Source organism: Lepidothrix coronata, unplaced genomic scaffold, assembly GCF_001604755.1.
Source record: "Lepidothrix coronata isolate B3197 unplaced genomic scaffold, Lepidothrix_coronata-1.0 Scaffold255, whole genome shotgun sequence".
Taxonomy (NCBI): Eukaryota; Metazoa; Chordata; class Aves; order Passeriformes; family Pipridae; genus Lepidothrix; species Lepidothrix coronata.
Genome location: NW_016690435.1, coordinates 764284 through 784281, shown reverse-complemented (window position 1 = coordinate 784281; position 19998 = coordinate 764284). Strand labels below are relative to the sequence as shown.

At 44.9% G+C, this 19998-nt stretch overlaps 1 protein-coding gene across 1 annotated transcript; it reads right to left on the bottom strand.

Annotated features, from left to right (window-relative positions):
• Nucleotides 1-2368: 2368 nt before the first annotated feature.
• Nucleotides 2369-8579, bottom strand: CST7 (cystatin F). Its single transcript, XM_017835349.1, has 4 exons — nucleotides 8129-8579; nucleotides 3470-3642; nucleotides 3097-3213; nucleotides 2369-2634 (listed from the first exon to the last, which is right to left on the bottom strand). Exons 1-4 carry the CDS (start codon nucleotides 8202-8204, stop codon nucleotides 2542-2544), a joined length of 459 nt encoding a protein of 152 aa, XP_017690838.1. The 5' UTR covers nucleotides 8205-8579; the 3' UTR covers nucleotides 2369-2541.
• Nucleotides 8580-19998: the final 11419 nt, after the last annotated feature.

Here is a 19998-nt window from a genome sequence, read left to right as displayed (position 1 = left end):
GTATGACATCCGTTACTGTCCTGCTAGCTGAAGGAAGAACCATTCTGGGCTAGACTGTGTAGGGCCCACAGCCTGGTTGGAAGCCCTTGGCATTGTGTGAAACCCTCAGCTGAAGGGAGAAAGGGATTGAGACCATTCCTAACTGTTATGGTGAATATTCATACCATTACATCATCTGAAGAGGGTATGCCGTGTTCGAGGAGGGGGGGTGTTTTGCTGCGGGGAAAGAGTTGATCTAGGGTCTCAACCATGGCCAGAAACCGTCCCTGCCTTGCTGGGACAGCAGCAAAGCTGGGAGCCACTGACTCGCTGTGTTGTGCTGGAATCAAAGCAGCCCAGGGGTCACCCCTGCCCCAGCTGCCACGCTGCCACAGTCTCACCGGCACTGCCAGAGTGCCACCTGGGCCTGCCACTGCCAGAGTGCCACATGGAACTGCTGCTGTTCACTTGCCATGTGGAATCGCTGCCTGTGCCGGAGCCCCTGCTGCCACTACACAGCCCAGTCAAGCCAAGTGGGCCAAGGCACTGCATCGGGGGTAACATGTGGCAGAGAACAAGGAGACTCTGAACTGGTACCACCACTGCAGTTTTAGTTTAGTTAACTAAATCGGATGGAGTGGCCAGTTTGGTGGTGTGGCTCCTGTGAGCAGCGCAGTTCTGGTTTTTTTGCTTTTGCCCCTGTTCTTCCATGGTTTTCTTTTGTTTGGTTGGGTGGACAGGGTGGTTGGCAGGGAGGACCCTCCACCATTCTCTTTCCCCTTTTTTCCTGGGGGACCGCGTGATGCGGTAAACTCTTTTTTTGTGGGTAAGCCATTGCCTTTGTATCTTTGTGGTGCTGCTATCTTTCCTTGTTAGTAAACTGTTATTTTTTCACTTAAAACCTCCTTGCATTTTTTTTGTCTCTCTATATTGGGAGGGGGGGCTAATAAAAAGGGGAGGGAATTCATTTTATTGGAGTTCTCCTCCCAATATTTGTCTTTAAACCAAGACACTAACCCCTTTGAGATTCGAAGAGCAGTCTTGGCTTCTTGCCTTCCTATAAAGTTAGCTGTGGCTTGACTTTCCTGCTTCCTGAACAACTCAAGCCACTATAGTTGACTTTCTTCTTGTCTTTGGCACCAGGCTGTCAGTGGTGGCTTGTGTGTTGGGTGAATGTAGCACCAAATTACATCCTTTCATGACCCTTCGGGAGCTTTCTTTTGAACACTGCTTTTTTTTCCAGACAAGAGACTGCTATTCCCAAAGACAAGATGCAACACAGCTGCCTCTCCAGCAGTGGATGCTGAATTTGACCTGCTGGTGGGTCACCTGCTCATCACAAATGATGTTTCTGAAGCAGGACTTGAGACTTGCACAGCTTGCAAAGGTTTGCTTTGGGATTACTTGGAGCAGAGACCTCAGCTATGCTGTTAATAGATCCATCCCAGCCCTTGGCCCAGAGCTCTTCACTGGCCTTTCTTGACTGAATGGTTGTTATAAAGGCTGAAATTGTTACTGCTAATAGGAGTTGCAATATTGCTGTAGAAAGGCAACAACTCTCAGAAGAGGAGTGTTTGTGGGGAAAAAAACATGCTCTTTGTGGCTTAGGTCAGGGCCCTTTACATTTAGAAGTGCTGGTCTATGAATGACTGAACATGGGGTCAGACTTTATTGCTGTGTTAAGGGACCAGCTACCCGAATCCTTGCACCTTAGTCCAGTGTAAGCAATAATCGGCCCATGGCTGAAGAGTGAAGGCTGAAGGAATGGTAGATGCCCACGTAGAGAAAACCATCATTCTCCTCAACCTGAATATAATCTGTGGTCTGCCAGAGATTAAATATCATGTATTAACCTACATGAAACTATTTTGTTTAACCTCAGCAGAATTATGCTTTGGGAATATGATTAAGTTTATTCATCTTGGCATTTGCAGTGATGCCCTTTCATAGTGTAGATTAGCTTTTGATTAAAGTAGAAGCAGTAGTTAGACTGTGTCATTTCTGGGCTGTCTGTCTTTCAAGACATCCTTATCCGTACTTCTGCCTTGAAAAAAGAACTTCTGTCTACCTCTTGCATTCCTGATAGATATGTCTAACCTTTTCCCTAGCACTGGAGACTCTTAAAACTTGTGCATGTGTGTATCCCCAGGCAAACTATCCTGCTGTTGTACAGCTTTCCTCGGTGTTGTTGTCACACGTGCTGTGGTTTAGACTTGCTTCTATCATGGCTTTGTGAAGGTTATCACAGAATAAAGCAAGTGTAACGAGTTCCTGGGTGTGCTTGAAAATGCAGCCAGAGTGTGGATGGGTCATTACTGAATCAATGACAACATGTGTTCATGTACACTTTAGTTTTGGAAAAAGAGATACACAACTGGATAGCAATACATTCAGTCAAGGCAGGTCTTTGTCACTTTTGAGTATCTTTCTCAAGGAAAAAACAACCATGCACTTTGAGAGAAAAGCTCTATGGTGGTTCTGTACATTCTCCACTTTAGTATTGATGTCAACAGTCCAGGTAAGGAAAAACACATGGTGGTAGATCCCCTGTAAGTCAGGGTCTCACGGGGAAAGCTGTTGGTGACAGTGGAGAACAGGAACATGTACTTTCTGTAACCAAGGTGTTATCCAGACCTCAAAATAGCATCTCAGCATCTGCAAATAAATGGAAAATTGGTGAGAAAGTTCAGGTGTCTGTGGGTTGGTCTCAGCATTGCGGGCCATGATGGGGCAGGAGAGGAGAGCATCTTTTTGTCTGCCCACTTTATCCCAGGAAGAGTACTGTTTGCTAAGTAATCATGTCTAGCAGGAAAGCCTGTGTAAGGATTTCCCCCACCTAGAAAACCTCTAGCACCTACTGTATTTCTGCACACGTTCACCCAGGGATATGGGTTAGGTGGATGTGTCCAGTTCAACTCTTTGCAGACAAGAGCTGGCCCTGGATGCTTGAGAGATGATAATCCTACCGCACCCTGGCTGGCTCTGCAGAGAAGAGGCTTGTACATCTACAGGGACTTGGCAGAGCCGGTCTGAAGGTGATTATACAGCTAGAGATGGCCAAGAATCACCTCCAGTTACTTCAGCAGTTATTGAATACCCCAAAGGAATTGGACACACCTGTTGCAGGTTTTTTTTCCTCTGGAAGTGACAGCTGTCCAGGCTGGAGTGCTCCCTCTTCTCACACACAGTGCGTTTGATTTCCACATGGAGCATGTATTTCAGCCCTCTGACAATCTAGAGAAAGTAGTTTCCTCCTTTAAAGTAAGGGCAAGGGAAAGAGATGCCAAAATTTTGGCTAGGAATCAAGTGCTACATCTGAAAATTGTGTGTCACCTACGTAGAGCCCTCCTGTGTAGCAGGGCGATAGAGGGACAGCTTTAGGCATTCATAGCAGTCCTGAGGAGGATCAGGGCTGCCATGTCTTAGGTGTGCCATAGGAGGGTCAATTAGAAAATGGGTTGAAGGACCTCCAGAAGTGTGCTCTTCTTACCTGTACCATGGCTTTGTTTATTCGTGAATCCTTAAACAGAAAGAGGTCATTGGAACTGTTGTTGTATCTATAAACCCCAAAGCGAGCTGCTTTGCGAACACCAGGGCTGTTGATGTTTGCTGGGATAGGGGAGCCAGGTTTCATGGTTGAATGAGGTGGTGGTACATGTATATCTGAAACAACACGAAACGTGACTGTAAAATACATCAGCTGCCTGAAAGGGTGGGACCTTTAGCCCTCTTAACGTTCTTACCTGTCCAATGCTTTTTGTGCTTTAGAAGGACTCTGCTCACATTCATTAAAAGTAATTTTCCTTTTTATGTTTGAAATGGTGAAAGAATCCGGTGGAATGAAGTGACATAAAAAGCTGCTGCCAGAAGTGATAGCAGAGCTCAAACTGACTTAGAAGAAGCCAGAGTATCACTAATATTATTTAAAAGGTCTCTGGTACAACTCCCAGTTTATAGAAGGACTGACTTTGAATCTACTTATAAAGATAGATCAGGTTGTTCTGAGTACAATATAGTTTTGATAACATATCAAACACTGGCTAGAGAGCCCTGCTGCTCTTAGTTTGCATATCTTATCTTGCAGATATAAGTTCTTTCTCACCCACACCACCCTTAAGCCTTTGATAGCATCTTGAGGTTTTTATGTTAGAAGCATTTAGAGAGTGATCAAGGTGAGGGGAAGATGCCCTCATTGTATATACTGACAAAAGACAGGGTGTCCCTCTTCTCCAGCTGGGCAGGGGAGGGCCTGGGGCAGAACTTGGACTAGTTCCTCACTGTAAAATGAGCTGCTTTGAGAATTGAAGTGCTGTTGCCCCGACCCAAATGTCAGGGACCATCTTCTGTCAATGTCAAGATCCCACATGGAATACTTCATCAAACTCTGGGGCCTCCAGCATAAGAAGGACATAGACATGTTGGAGCAAGTCCAGAAGAGTGCCATGAAGATGATTAGGGGATGGAGCACCTTTCCTATGAGGAAAAGCTGAGAGAATTGGGATTGTTCAGCCTGGAGAAGGTTCTTAGGTGACCTTATTGCAGCCTTTCAGTACCTGAAGGGAGCCTACAAGAGACATGGAGAAGGACTTCTGACAATGGCATGTAGTGACAGGAGAAGGGGTAATGGCTTTAAACTGGCAGAGGGCAGGTTTAGATTAGATATTAGGAAGAAATTCTTCACTGAAAGGGTGATAAGACATTGGAACATGTTGCCCAGAGAAGTTGTGGATGCCCCATCCCTGGAAGTGTTCAAGGCTAGGCTGGATGGGACTTTGAGCAACCTGGTCTAGTGGAGGGTGTTCCTGCCCATGACAGGGTGTTTGGAATAGATTATCTTTAAGGTCCCTTCCAACCCAAACCATTCTGTGATTATCAAAGTCATGAAGTGGAGAAACAAGTTGTGGAAGAAATGGAAGTTGGGGGGTGTGAAGGTTAACCCATTGCCTTTCACATTAGAGCACTTCATAGAATCATTTACTGTATATTTTTACTTGGTTGTGTAGCTATTTCCCCATGCCCTGCTTATTTTTCAATAATTGAAAAGAAGCTGGAAGCTTACAGTTGATATCATTATTTCATCCCCTTTTACATTTGGCTTCCTCTCCATTTTCCATTTTCCCACTTCTGAAATCAAAGAAGAGTAAAAAATCCTCAGCCTGCACAAGGAGCCGTGCAGCCGCTGCTAATGCTAAGACCTGCCAGTGCAGGAGATGATGCTCAAGTTCATGCTGTGTTTGTGCAGGCAGTGAGCCTGTGCACACAGAACTTGTACTGAATCCGTTGTGAAAGTCAAGCTTTTTATCACCTCTAGTGGTTTTTCACAAATAGATTACTCACTCACAGCCAGTTACACAGAGCATAGACTCTAAGCCAATTTGCACTGAGAAACCTAAGTAGAAGACAGGGTCAACTTGGTGATCTATTTAAAAAATAGATTATTTAAAAAAAAAACCAAACCAAACCAGCATTGCATGTCATCATCATCAGCATAGAAATTTGCAAAAATTTATCTTACAGGTTGCTTATATATGTCCTAGTTACACTATCACATCCTCCTCCACAGGTGTTAATTGCTGCACCTACTTGCAACACTGTTCAAGGATTTACATCTTGACCTGAAAAGACTCAGTTCTACATCCCTCCTCAACCCAAGGATGTCCAAATTCATCTCTCTTCCTGGCTGATACCACAGCTACCTTAATGACTTCCATGTTTTCTTGCAGATGGGAGCTGAGATACCATGTGTTTGAAAGGAGCAGATGTTCTCCACGTGGCTTTGTGTTTGGTGTGGAGGTGATGAACTTTCCTATCCCATGTCTCTGATCTATGTTGGGACTGGGTATGCAGCCATTGCTGGGCAATCTGGTGGTGTTTTTTCACCTAATAATCCAGAATCCACCGGTGGGTCCCAAGATTATTCTCTATGGGACGGTATTTTCCCACTGTAGCAAGGATGGGATTCAAGAGTCACAGAAGCTTATGACCATGGAGCCTTGGACTGAAGGTATTTCTTAAGCAAGCACATCTTACCCAGTTGTCAAAGGGGGTTAAGGCACTAGGATCCACAGGTGATTCAAGAGGGTCATGCAGGACCTGCCTGAAGTCAGAAAGGAAGTTTGAGGTAGAGCCAGGCTTTGGTTTGCCCATAAGGCCAACTGTCCTTTCCCTCAGGAATGCCATGCTTTTTCCTGTGCCATCAATACCAACCCAACAGCTTATAGGAATCAGTTTTATCCTGAGCTCACCTAGCAACTGAAATAGTCTGCCAAGCTAAAAGCAGGTCACTGCCCTGGGTTCTTCTTGCTGCTCACCAGGACCTTGCTTGAATCTATGCTTTCACACCTGTTGGAACGTCAAGTGTGGCAGTGATGGGGGTGTTAACATCAGATACTCTTCTTTGTAGAAGAAATCACAGGCTTTTTCAGTCTTAACACAAGGTCCTTTTGTGGCTTTTGAGAGCCCTCAGCACCTCTTGAGTCATGGTGATGTCTTTTACAGGCATGGGGTGCGAGGGTGAGTGAGACTGGCTGAAATTACACTTTATAGGAAGAAAACTATCACATGTGTTACTCAAATCAAAAGTCAGAGTCCAAAGTGACCTTGTTCCTGACTCCAGTGCCTAGTAGATTGATCAGTGTCACATGTGGCTACATGTCTGAAATGCATCTTTACCCTCCTATTTTCCTTCGATGACTCAGATTCCTTAAGGTTAGGATTCAGTTTTCTTTATGTGCTTTGCTTCTCATTCAGGATGGTCACTGCATGGCACACACACTGGACTGAAATCACTTTTACTGTTTGAAATAGTTTGCAGTACTATATTTCCAAAACTCAGAAACTCTCTGATGTGAGGCACCTGTACTCTCTGCAACCTTTTCTGTCTGTTTCTTCCCTAGCTTGGCCCTTGAGTGCCATTACCTTAAAAAGTTGAATTTGTGTAAGGTGATGACCGAGCTCCGGGCACAAGGCAGAATGGCTCAGAGGGTCAGATAGCAGTGCAGGGCTCTAGGCATACCAGCATTGCTGAAACAATTGTAATCCAGTCCTGGGCAGGAGCAGAGACACTGCATGACCTGCCCAGGCACCTACAATACTTAGAGGCCCAGAGGATGTGATCTCATGACTTGGGCAGAAAACTCTTGTGGGTCTACCAGGAGATACTTAGGGCCAGAGCATACATATTTCAGACCCCATCATTGCTTCTGGATTTATAAATGTGAAGAGAGAGAGAAAGAGAGAGAAGCCAGCCCTCCTCCTGCTCCTCCTCTTGGATGATGGTAGGGTTAGATTCTTTTCTTTGCTCAAACTTAACAAGGAAGCGAGGACTGTTCTTGCAGAGATGAGCTGAATGTTGTATTAAGAGGACCTCTTTTGTGCTTTCTTCCTTAAGTAATACTTTCAGGACCTCGTTTCTGCAGTATGAGAGAGCAATCCTGTAGATGCTCCCTCCCAGCCCGCAGTGAAACAAATAGGCAGATTGAAACAGGTTGATTTTTTTTTCCATAAGGTGCTTTCAAAACCTCTTCCTCGTTACTAGAAGCAAGGCTAGGCCTTATCTTTACACTTAAGATGCAGCAGAGTCGCTGCATGCCTCTGCAACACCTAAGGGAAACCACAGCAGAAACAAAAATCTACTGGCTAACCAAATACCACCCCCAAGTGCATCAGTATTTTCAGTATATGGGAGGCAAAGTGAAACTGAAGTAGAACTAAAACCTTCAGAGAAAAACACTCCTGCCTGCAGCTCCCATTCTAAAGATTTAAGGGCAGCTGCAATTAAGTTTCCTTGCTCAGCAAAGAAAGAAACGATACAGAATAATGCTTCATTAAAGTCAGCTAATTGACACTCAAGTGCCCATCTGTACCTAGCAATCAAGTTGTTACCCACAATCTTTAGATTTAGTATTTAAGGTCACACAGAGTTAAAACCGTTGACTTTAAAATCCCTAAATGATATCCATGGAGATAGCATGCTTAACTACAAGGAAAGTCTTTTAAGCAGTTGGATTTTTAGCTGCAGTCTCAACACTGCAGTGCTGAGCCAGCATGGGCAGCAGTTGGAGAACGGCTGTTATTGACCAGTGCATTAGGTAGCAGCACTCACAGAACCTAAAACACAAGGACAAAAGCAATTATTTTTCACTCTTACCACATGAAGTCCTGTTGAAGCTCCAAAGTGTTAAGCAGCAAAGTACAATACAACTGTAGATGAAGTTCGCTGCCATCTCCACCACTTCATAGGAGCCTGGCAGACAGGGGAGTGACTGCCCTACTTCCTGCTGGAGAAGATATGCCTCTGTGAGTGCTCTTATTGGCTGTGGGGGAAAGAAAAAAAATCACCCTAAAACCCCCTGAGTCATCACAGCTCTGACGTAGATCATCTGCCTCCTGCTGATGACCACATACATCGAAGCCCAGCCACAAAGCTCTGGCTTGGTGATAGCAGCACCAGCCTTGCATTAGACAGGGACTTTTGCTTTGTGATCCTCAGGGGTTTTGCAGAAGCATAGGCAGATATGTGTGACCTAATACTGGGAAATGGTGTGGGGGTGAGGAGTGTAAGAGTCATGTGCTTTGAGGGGGAAACTTAATCGCTAAGAAATGGGCAGTGAGCCCTGTGGATGTAGGTCTTGGCTTGTATATGTGCATGTGGAGAAGCCTGACAGAGATGATGAGTCCAGTGTCTTACTTCTCCTGATGTGGAGATGTGGGGTTTGGGTGAAAGACACACAAAAGTTTTAGGGCTATCTACCCAAGAGGACTGAGTGGAGCAAAGCTGGCAGGAAGAAGATTTTGGTTTTGATGGTAGAGGAGAACATCGTACCCTACATTTACAGAAGGTGTTATGACAGTAGGAAAGGGCTGTGTTAGGTTCAGAGATGAGGAGGTTTTCTCTAGGTGCTCTCCAGAAACCAAGGGAAACATGAGGAGAGGGGTATTTTGTCTCTCTGTTTTGCAGAGCTTTTCAGTTCTAGGGTTGGATTCCCCAGTGTCAGTATTTGGTTTCCAGAGAGTTGCTCTCTAGGCAGTGTTGACCCATGCTGAGAAGCTTGAAAAACTGGGGAAAAGGCTTGGCTGCCAGATTTGTGGTCCACCTGAAATAAAGCAGCTGACAGATTCAGGGGACCAGGAGATGAACTATTGTCTCACTGAAGGGCTTAGAGGGGTGGACCTCAGTCTGTGTGTGCGCGTTTGCTTCAGGTGATACTTAAAAGCAGCAGAAACAAAGTCCAATCTTGTTTGCTTGAGATACATCTCTTATCTAATTCTCTATGACTTCTCTAAGATTATTTGAGAATACTGGAATGCTGTGAGTAATGTTTCTATTCCTCCTATCACAGGTGAACAGGAAGGTGATGGTTGCCTTTCACTTGCCCCGACAATGAATCCTGCTCTTTTTTGACCAAAGGCCTCCTCAAATAAGGTCCTAATGCAGGGCAATGTGCATGGTGTATAAGAGGCTTGAGGAAAATAATCTTAGAGTTTCCTTGTAGGAAGGGATTAGTAAACACTCTATTGAAATGTCCCACCAGGAAAGAAAGGGGAAAGCATGGTGTGTCATATTTATCGTCAGCCCTTCTTGCACAGTCTGCTGAATCAGATTCTAAACCCTGCGGAAAACACTGAGATAGAATGAGAAGGACAATATTGAGAGGGTTTTGCCTCCTCCTCCTCCTTTTTTTTTTTTTTTTAGAGCTGACATAGTAGCCTGTCCCATGACTGCGACACAGGTAGAGACTCAATCAAGTATTTTCAGGCCTCCCTTTCTCCTGAAGAACTGTGCTCTACAGTTTCTACCTCACTGAGAGATTCTGGAAGAGTGTCTTCTTAAGCCTATTGTCTGGTCCTCTAACATGCAAGAAAGATGTGGTTGGGACCCTCGTCACCAGATCCCTACCATGTGATGCACCAGAAAGGGGTTCAGGTCCCGCAGGACCTCCATTGCATCTCCTTTTGCTTCCTGGTGTGCTCACAGTGGCCTTTTGATTTGAGTTGAAAGGGGCCTACTGTGAGTGATTTGGGGGGATCTTTCTGGAGTGCAGATTCCTTCCTCACTTTAAACAAGTGCCTGGGGCACCACGAGCAGCCCTTTGACAGTGTGAGTGGGGATGGTGACTAGCAGAGGTAATGCGTGCGCTGACGTGCACGGAGCTGTGGTGCTGTGTAGCTGTGGAGTTGCACGGCCACCGTAATTCGGTGATGGCACTAGAGGGCACCAGGCGGTAATTCCCGGTGCTGGAGCCCAGTCTCCCTCTTCGGAGGACATTCTCCCCGCCTTCTTCCCTCTCCCCTTCTTTCCATAAAATCGATCATTTATAGCTCCTCCACATCAAGTTTTGTATTTTTCTATTGCCCCTGATTTTGTTGAGGAAATTTCTCCTTTTCTCCTAGGAAGTAACAGAGTGCTCACTAATGAGTAGTAGTATTAATAGTGCTGAGTACTATTATGTAAAAACCACAAAGAACATAACATCAAAAATCCCCCCAAAAAACTCCCTTCCCCCAATAACAGACAAACAACAGCAAACTCCTCTATATGGATATACTTGTTTTTTTCCTTGGGAATTTTTGTGCTGTGGAAAAATTTGTGACTGGAGACTGGGACTATTGTCCCTTTGTGATGTCTCATTCCAAACAGGTATAATTTCCTAAGATACTGCTCTTGCCCCAAATCCATCTGCAGGAGGAATGGAGGAGCATGATGTCTTGTCTGACATCGAACCTCAGAAAATGAGTCAGATACTCTTATCATTGAAGGTCCTTCAAGGTCACTGATAGGAATTTCATCCACTTTCCCTGGAACGCATGTGTAGTTCACTTCCTGCACTCCAGAACAGGGCATGTGGGGCACTCTGTGGAGTAGTTTCCACTCGCTAAATTTCCCATTATGTGACTGTTTCCTGTGTGAGCAGACATCCTGAACAGGGAGAGGATAAGTGGGCAAGGAAAGACTCACTGATTATCCCAGGGTAAACAGAGCATTTGCTTTAATCAAATAGCTAGTCCTGAGCCAGTCTAAATCAAACTTGTGATCTTTCTGCATCGAGCTGGATTATATAGGCCTTAAAAGTCTTGCACACACATGAGAACCCTCGTGTTTGTTTTTTTGTGTGAGTAGATGTTTGTTGCAAGTTTATACCAAGCCTGCTCTCTTTTCTGCAAGGGAATTTGCAGGGTCATTACCTTCTTTCTCTCACTGTTAGTGTGAGTTACTAGAGGCTTTGGAAACAGTGGGTAACTGTGAGGACTTTTTCGATTAAAATAAAAAAAACCCCACCATACTTCTATTATCCATAAACCAAGGATATAATTATATTCTCCTTTTTACTGAAGAAGCAAAATCCACAGTATTGATATTTGATTTTCATGACATTTGGTGCATGACGGGGACTTCTTCATCATCACTTTTTCCTTCAGTTATTCAAGGCCAGACCTTCTTCCACACAGCACAACCAAGCAGTTGCTACCATGGCTTCCTAGAATAATGCCAACTGGATCTGCAAGGGATCCTGTTGGAATTATACTCCTGTAAATGGAAACCACAATATTTAATTTTCAGTTTTTAAGCCCTAAACTTGAAAGAAATGGGTATGACATCTTCCACACTCAAGACCTGCACTTTGCAGATGCCGAAATACGTTGAGATGCAAAGGAAAGACAATTCAAGAAAGAAGGACTAGGATAAACAACTGAGGTAAGGACTCAGCTGCTCCTACAGCAGGAACACCTCACTAGCCCACCTTTTGTAAGTGGAAAACCATACTGTTCGTATAGCAGCAGCTTTACAGTACGGGGTAACCCCGACAAGCCACAGAATGCTTGAAACCCTTCTGAGCAGGTATGTGGCTGAACAAGTTTGATGAGGTATATGGGAAGAGGAAAATGGTACAGCGCATATGTCCCTATGTAGCATAAAGTCAGCAGTGTGAATATGTGTCTGTGTACTCACTAACAGTAGGATGAATAGGAGAAATTGGTGAGTTGACCTCAAAGCAGAGAATTTGTCTCATACTCCCTTGCCTTTTCTGCCAGGTGTTCTGTAGCTCACCAGCACACCCCACCTGTGCCTCCACTGCAGAAGTAACTGATTTTTCAAAGGGATCAAGGCTCATGCAGTTGCATCTGTTTTTTAATACCAGCAATAACTTCTGAATTTCCATTAAATATGAAAGGAGTCTGGAAGACTTGAAGATAATCTGGTTACCATACATTTCTTGAGAAGAGAAGAGAGGAGAGAAGTGAAGAAGAAATTACTGGCTGGGCTGAGGAGTACAACTGTGACATCATTCAGTTTATCTGCCAGCAGCACTGTCAGCTGCTGTGCAGATATTGCCTATAGATTGCACTGTGGGTTATTTATAGGATGGGTCATATGTTAAGACCCCTCCATGTTTTACCTTGAGGCTATTTTAGTAATTTTGACATTAACAAACCTCCCATGCTCTCCATCTGAAGAGCACAGAAGCATTAGTTCTGTTAGCTGGCTGGGGTCCTGTTTGGAGACTGACCTAGTTAAATATGTCTTATAACTTTGGAAACTGCCTGGGCAGAGCCACAGGCTTAGGCAGACAGTTAATCACAGAATGTTCTGAGTTGGAAGGGACCCACAAGGATCACTGCGTCCAACTCTTAAGTGAATGGCCCATACAGGGATCAAACCCACAACCTCGGTGTTATTAGCACCATGCTCTAACCAGCTGAGCTAATCTCGGGGTCAATGCTGCTAAATGCTTGAGTTTCAGCAGTGCTGGAGGTTCCTGCGGTGGACTAGAATCAGTTGTGCAAGAGGTCCATGGAAAACACTCACCAAATGAACTTGTGAACTCTGTTAGACACCAGCTACCACAGCAATCAACTAAGAGTAGTTAGCAAGTCTCTATCTAGTTCATGGATGAGAACGCTTACAGCTGCTGATTACAGATGCTTTCCCTCCCTTAGAGTCACCCTGAAGGAAGCAAGCCACTGTTTCTTTGAAAAGAGGGAAGAGGTTGTCTCAGAGGTGGGAAGTTGTGTGATATGAGCTCTACAGGGGAAGTTGCAGAGGGTTAGAGCTGCTAAACAGCCATTTAGATGGCCAAACTAGGGGTCGCAGTGAGAGACTGTCTCAAGTTGGCAGCTATCAAGAATTGCTTTTCAGATGAACACTGTGTTTTCTGTATTCAGGATCAGTCCTAACACAAGCCATGAGGAAGCACGTGCACAACACAGTGCGACACATTGGCGCTGCAATGTAGCCCTGTGTCTGCAATGCAGCACATGCTGCAGGTCTCCCAGTATGAAGGAGGATAAATCTGTGCTCTCCAACTGTGTTTGAAAATCCCATTCACAACTTGATGGAGCTTCTCTGTCTGGCAGGTACCCAGCTATAAAGCACTGATGAGACTTGGATTTAACAGCCCCAGTCTGTGTTCTCCCACAGAGAGCAGAAAATTGTGTCCTTAATAAAATTTAAACCAAACAGACCTGGGTGCTTTACATTGATACACTAGGCAGAGTGTTAGCTTTGCAATGCCCCATTCCCATGTGAAGTACATGTGGAGCCTAGGGTGAGGGCAGCAAAGTCCCTCTCCCTTCTCAGCCACTAGGCTTCTCCCTGCAGTTTGGGCAGAGACTTGAAGAGCCACACAAATATTATCTGCTGAAATCCATTGCTTAAAATGTGGCTAAGCCAGTTCTATGCAGACAAAAGTGAGGAATCAATCAAGGCTTAATGATTTTTCCCAGAATGCAACAAGGCCTGTTTAACAGCAATCTTTGCTATTCCACACCCCCTGAAAGGTAGTGCATGTATTCACTACATTTTCCTGCATTCAACTTCTTTTCCCTTTAACATCAGATAGCTTAATAGAGCTCTACTACAACAGAATTGTAGTAGAGAGAAATCTGTCATGAGAGAAAAAGAAAAAGTTTGTACTCATTATATTTGGAGAGTTTAGTGTGTGTGTGAATCAACAGTAACATCTTTCCCTGGGAGGGAGCATTTGGGGCTGGTCATAGAGCCTGTGCCATCCACTGCCTGTAGAAGTGGCAGTAAGCTAAAGCTTCAAGGCCCTTTCTGGAGGCAACAGGGAGTTCTCAAAAACAGCTCCACCTGAGAGGACAGTTATGAACAGCACCTGCTTTGTTAGTGCCTATGAAGCAAACCAGGTAGTTAACAAGGATGGAAGAGCTGTGCTTAAGTTTTGTAAAAGAATCCAGAAATGACACTAGCCTCCATGCTAGGTGCCATGTGAGCTGAGCAGTGGCGGTTGGGGAAAAATGTGATGCCTGGTTACCCTGTCCTAATAGGATTTCTGCACTTTTCTTGGCAGAAGCAAGTGCTGCTCACTGTTATAGACTGGCAGAATAAATTTAGTCATGCTGGAGACACTGGTTGGGAATTTTCTGTGGAAAATGTTTTTTTTTTTGCAATGTCAAAATATATTGCTGTGAAATGAACTCTCTCAAACATCTTACATTTATTTTTTTCTGTTTTCTACCAGAAATATACAATCAGAGCAAGTCAGAGTGCTTTGAATTGTGCTGCCATTAAACAGGGCTGCTGTAGTGCCTCAAGGGAGTATGATAAGATGTGCTCTGTGCAGGATGTGGGAAGGGGTCAAGCTCTGTGTTATCTTTGATCTCCCTCTGGGGCTATATTGGTTTTCCATCACACGTAGTATACCTCATTTTGCAATATGTGCCCTGGGTGCAGGCAAGCTCCATCACATCCCCCCTAGGTCCATGACCAGAGTCCTTGCTCTGGCTCAAAGACGCTTCTTCTGTATAAGACCGATGGAGTGGGAAGCTGTGTGTCACTGGTGTTGCCCTGTGGTCCTCATTGGTTTTGCTGGCTGTGCCCGAGGGTGAAAGCTAAAAAGTGAGTCATCTCTGGCAATGGGAGCAGAGATGCAGGAGGGGAGCAGATCTTCTTGACACTGACCCTCTAGTGATCAGGTTTTCCCATTATTTTCTCTTACTTCAGGCTGCTGCTCTTTCTGAGGCAGTGGGATGTCAGGCTTAGAGAGTTTCAGTAGAGACCAGTGAGCAGCTTTCTCTGTCAGAAACAGCTTTCCTCAACAGAAAATAACTATGGTTACTTTGTCCACAAGCTACCTGAGACAAAATAAGATTGAGACCCTGCAGATTTCCTCTGTGAGATAGAAAGAGCTGGAGAACTTAATATGAAGACTGAGGTGTGAGAAAAATCCCCATGACACTCTGGGAGGTTGCTCTTTTCCTCCTTTCTAGGCAGCCCAGCATCATCACCCAAGCATAAGGAGACAGAGAAAATGGGAACAACAGGCATGGGACACCCACCAATGAGCAGTTTCTCTTGGTGTTATGCCAGTGGTTTGGTCCCCATCTCTTTCTCATTACGTATGTGCCAGCAGTGCTCAGCTGACAGAGAGGATGGGTGGGAAGCAAGTGGACTTACAATGCCTGGGGTGAGGCCAGGGTAATGTCATGGCTGTGGCTGCTGGCACTGAAGATAAGTGGTAAGGAGAGCATCAGCCAGATTTGAGGCATTGAACCAGTATCATCTCATGATTCAATCAGTAGAGACTTTGATGAAGGCCCCTAAGCTGAGGCTCCTAAGAGGAGAAAGGAGTTGTCCTCCATAAATACACTGTGAAGGTAGGAATAGCAGAGGTGAAAAGGGATCTGCCACTTGCAGGACAAAATGGTGCAGCTACCAACTAGTCCAGCAATTCCTTGGAGGAAAAAGAAAAATCCTCAAACTTGGAGATTTACAGAGTGGATGTACAAGTATTTAAAAGTAGCTTTGTCCTGTGGAAATACAGGAACCCTCATCGTCAACTAACTTGGACAGAAGCTCTAAAGGGCTGCTTGGTTGTAGGAAGACATTATTCAGAGCCAAAGAACCAAGACATTTGCATGAAAACTCAGGGCAGCAGATGTGTCACTGAAGAGCTGGGAACACCTGTCTTTTCTTTCTTATGGGAACATATTTTTCTATGTAAAACAGCAGGGTAAAAAGTAAAAGGCGAAGAAGAGCTGAGCTCAGTGTCTGTAAGCTACACTTCTGCTCTGAATAGGGCTGAGGGTCCAGGACCCTGTGTGTCCTGTGCACTGTGGACAGGGGTTCCTCTTGCAGTTGATGAAAGATGACAGGTGTTAACCTTGGAGCAGACAGAGCTTGGCATAGAAGGCTAGACTTTTTTGGGATTCATGGAGAAGCAAAAGAGTTAATATACCTCTGCTGGCCTCCCAGGTGTGGAATGGGAACTGCATCTTTCAGAGAAGCACTCTGTGCCCAGCTGAACCTGAACCTTCTGTTGACATAAATGTAGTTTCCATCCTACAGCTTACTTTATATCTAATTAGTGTCAAATGGTAAATCATCTCCAGTAGCTTGATGTGTGTGCCCAACCTCAGCTCTGGGACCACAGTGCTAAACTCTGCAGACCTGCAAGAAAGCCAGAGTCAGTAAAGAGGAGGGTTTTCTCTTGATTTACAGGGCCTGTGACCCATAAGTCAGCACCTATTTAATTCTATTTTGTTTCTGTCTTCTGTAGATCAGTTTAAATGGGAGAAGCAACCGTGTACTGAAAGTGAGTTCATGAAAGGCTCTTGGCCTGTGTATGTGTGAACAGGATAGCTTTTTGCTTTGATTTGGATTTGTTCATGTTGTTATGCATAAACAGCAGCTATTAATGAGGAACCAGCTGTAAAACTACTGGGATGCCTTGTGTGCTAGTCCTGTCACACACAAAATTTGTCCAAAATATCTGTTATTTGAAGTTGCAGATGGTATGGACACATCAACAACTGCTGGTTGCTCGGATATCAGATTAGGCTTGAAAACCTTCTCTCCAGGCCATACATAAATGTTTGTGTGACAGTGTGTCAGAGATATCTCTTGGGCTGGAGATGTGTGCTGGGGGATGGCAGTAAACCCTATCTCTGACTCAGTTCACCTAGAAGAAGTGAAGCCAATCCTTCTCCATTTGGGTTGGGAAGACTGACAATGAGCCTGCTCTCTTGAATCAGGAAAGGCAGTGCTGCAGGTTACTGTCACCTGCAAAGGCCAGGGAAGGAAAAAAGGGACCTATAGAAATATAGAGACTGGATGAACACTGGTTCCAGCTAGGAAGAATTATAAACCTGGTGGGTGTGGGCTTTCCCTGGAAATGGGGAACTGACTGGGCACTGCAGCCAGCCTGACTCTGGAATCAGGTAAGCCATGCCCTAATAAAAATCAAGTGCTCTCCATGTGGTCTAACTATTGAAAAAAAAACCCATGAGGAAAGGCCATTCTCCACGTTCAGCTGGGAAACCAAACCAGGACCAGCTATGTTGGAAAGAACACCTGCACCATGGCTCTGAGCAAACAAGATGAATGTTTCCCCTAAGAAAGTCAGAGTCAGGGGCTCTCTCCAGTTCCCCCTCTTTTCAAGCAGTCTAATCCTTCAGTGAGCAGGGGTGTTCCACTGCAGCAGAAGTTCCACTTCTGTTCCACTGCAGCAGAAGCAGGGATGGCTTTGCATATAGTCAGTTTTGCATACAGAGGATCAGATTGCACAAAGCCCTGCTACAAAATACCCTCAAGAAAATCTGTATGAAGCTGGGAGTTGGAATGGGGGAGGATGCTGATTTAGAGAAGAAATCAGAGGTTTGCTTCTTAGTACACACTAGATGTCACTGCTGGAGGAAGAATTGGAGCATACCTTGAAGCCTTCTGAGTTTAGTGTTCTAAAGATGAGGCCACCTCTCCTAAAAATGCCTTGCTGGGTTGCTAGAGAGTAGTGAAGGAAGAGTTACAGAAATGCTGTGTCCAGTAAGTGTTTATGTCTGGCACTTGTGCAGTAAAGGTTTGAAAGCTTTGGTGCACAAGCTTTCTGTGGAAGGGGGAGCAATGGAGCTGTGTGATTCCTGTCTCATCAGGATTTGAGCCTTTGGTCACACTGTGACTTGGACACCTGCAACTTCATCCCTTACCCCTTCAAGGGTTTTGGCAGTTGTGCTTAAGGCCAAATGTGATCTGATGCTGCTGTAACCTGAGATTAAACTGGAAAACAAAGATGTGAGAAAGAAAAGAGAGAAGCTTCTTTGTCATCTCCTCTCCTTGGCTGTGGATGTGAATAAAGTCAAGTCCTTGCCTACAGCCTGAGCTGTGCTGTAGGTATGCCTGGCTCTGTACCCTGCTGACCTTTGTGTTGCTTTGTTGATGTGGCTTCCCAGTTTGACCATCAGTCTGCCTCTTCAGCATAGAGCTGTCTGGGGATCATTAGACTGTAAGCATTACCGTGGGTAATGTCACTGGACATGTCTCTGTGTTCAGGCACTGTGGTACTGCACCCTGGTTGGTGAGGATAGTGCCCTGTCTTGCTATGACCCTGGGGTCCCAGCTCTGTTTCTTTCAAGGAACAGCCCCTGGCACAGCCTGTAGTCACCATGAGGGCCCATACAAGTGAGTCTCTAATAATGCTTTTCATCCTCCTGACCCTACAGGATGTGGTCAACAGATCTTTCTGACAGTCTTTGGCAAGTGAAGAAGGTTGAATGTGGATGGAGTAGGTGCAGATAAGCCCACAGGGAAGGAAATCTGGAGCCTGCTGTACTACTTGCATGTTGAATCAAGGAGGCATGCTGATCCTTGTCTGTAAGAACATCCTTATCATGCTGCTGCAGACCCTGGCCTCAAACCCCACTTCAACACAGTATGATGGGGAGTACTGGGAACAGAATGTCAAGCCATTGAGTCCAAGAACAAATAGAAATGTCTTGAGGCACTTTTGGGGAGAGCAGGTTAAGCTGGTATTTTGGTAGCTTAAACTAAATATAGACTTTTCATTTGGTACGCGAAGTTGTCCTACCTTTCTAGTTCTAGAGCTCCTCAGTCCTTGAAGAATGCTTTTCTTCAAGGCTCTGGTTTCATTCAGGACATCAGAACAAAGGCCACCAGCACAGGACCTTAGTTACAATGAGTTCAGAGGAGGATGAATGCTGCCCCCAAATGCACTCTTCACCTACTGCCTGTCAGAAGGCAAGGTGTACGGTTCTGTGCTGGGGATTGGAGGGAGAGTACTGGACTACACAAGTGCCTACTGCATCCACATGGCAATATAGGCTGCCCTCATGGAAACCACAGTTCTCACTTGCTTTCTCTATCAGCTAAATAGACTTCTGTTCACAACACATGTAAGTCTCTCTCTTAAAGAAATGAAACCAAACAAAAAAAATCCCACAAAAGCCCAGAATCTCCACAAGAATTTTCTGGCCATCCTACCATGTTCCCATTGCGACAGTGATGTTCCCTTAAAGATGATTCCTATACAACTCACAATAATCACATAAGAGTAGGGGCTTTTAGAGAAATAACAGGCTGATTACAAAGCATGTTTTTGTGGTTAATTTGTATTCCATGTGGCATTTTTTCCCCCAGTCTTTGCCAAATGGGAGCTAGATATTTTCCTGGAACTACAGGAGAACTACAGGAGCAGGGTCAGGACTGTACCTGCTGTATTGTGGTGCCTAAATAAGACTGCAAGACTATTTACTATGTCAGAAAGAAGTCTGATGAAATGACTGCCCAGGGAGAGAAAGTACTAGAGGGCTTCTTAATAGGACAGGATGTTCCAGTGACTGGTATAAAGCCCTGAGGTCACTCGATGTTTTTTAAAAGGGTCTCAGGTACTTTGATACTCTGAGGCAGCATGGGGGGAGAACAAAACAAAGTTCTCAGGAGGTTGAATAACTGACTCTTACTTGAAAACTTTTGACTATCAAGATAGCATAAGGTACTTGGCAAATTTTAAATCAACATCCACTTAGAATAAGGCACTTCACAAAGCATTGATTTAGCAAACTCTAGCCCATCCAACTTGAAGTTACCCAGATTTCTAGAAGAGGAATTTAGGAGAAGAAGGAGAAAGAGTGAGAGAAAAGAAAGGGACAAAGTCACCACATGAATCCAGTGTCGTCTCAGCTGCTATAAGAGCCAAGATGGTGGCCAAGAGTACAAGTGACCACGTGTACTCTTATGCTATGGCTTTTATCTGCTCTGGTCTCCTG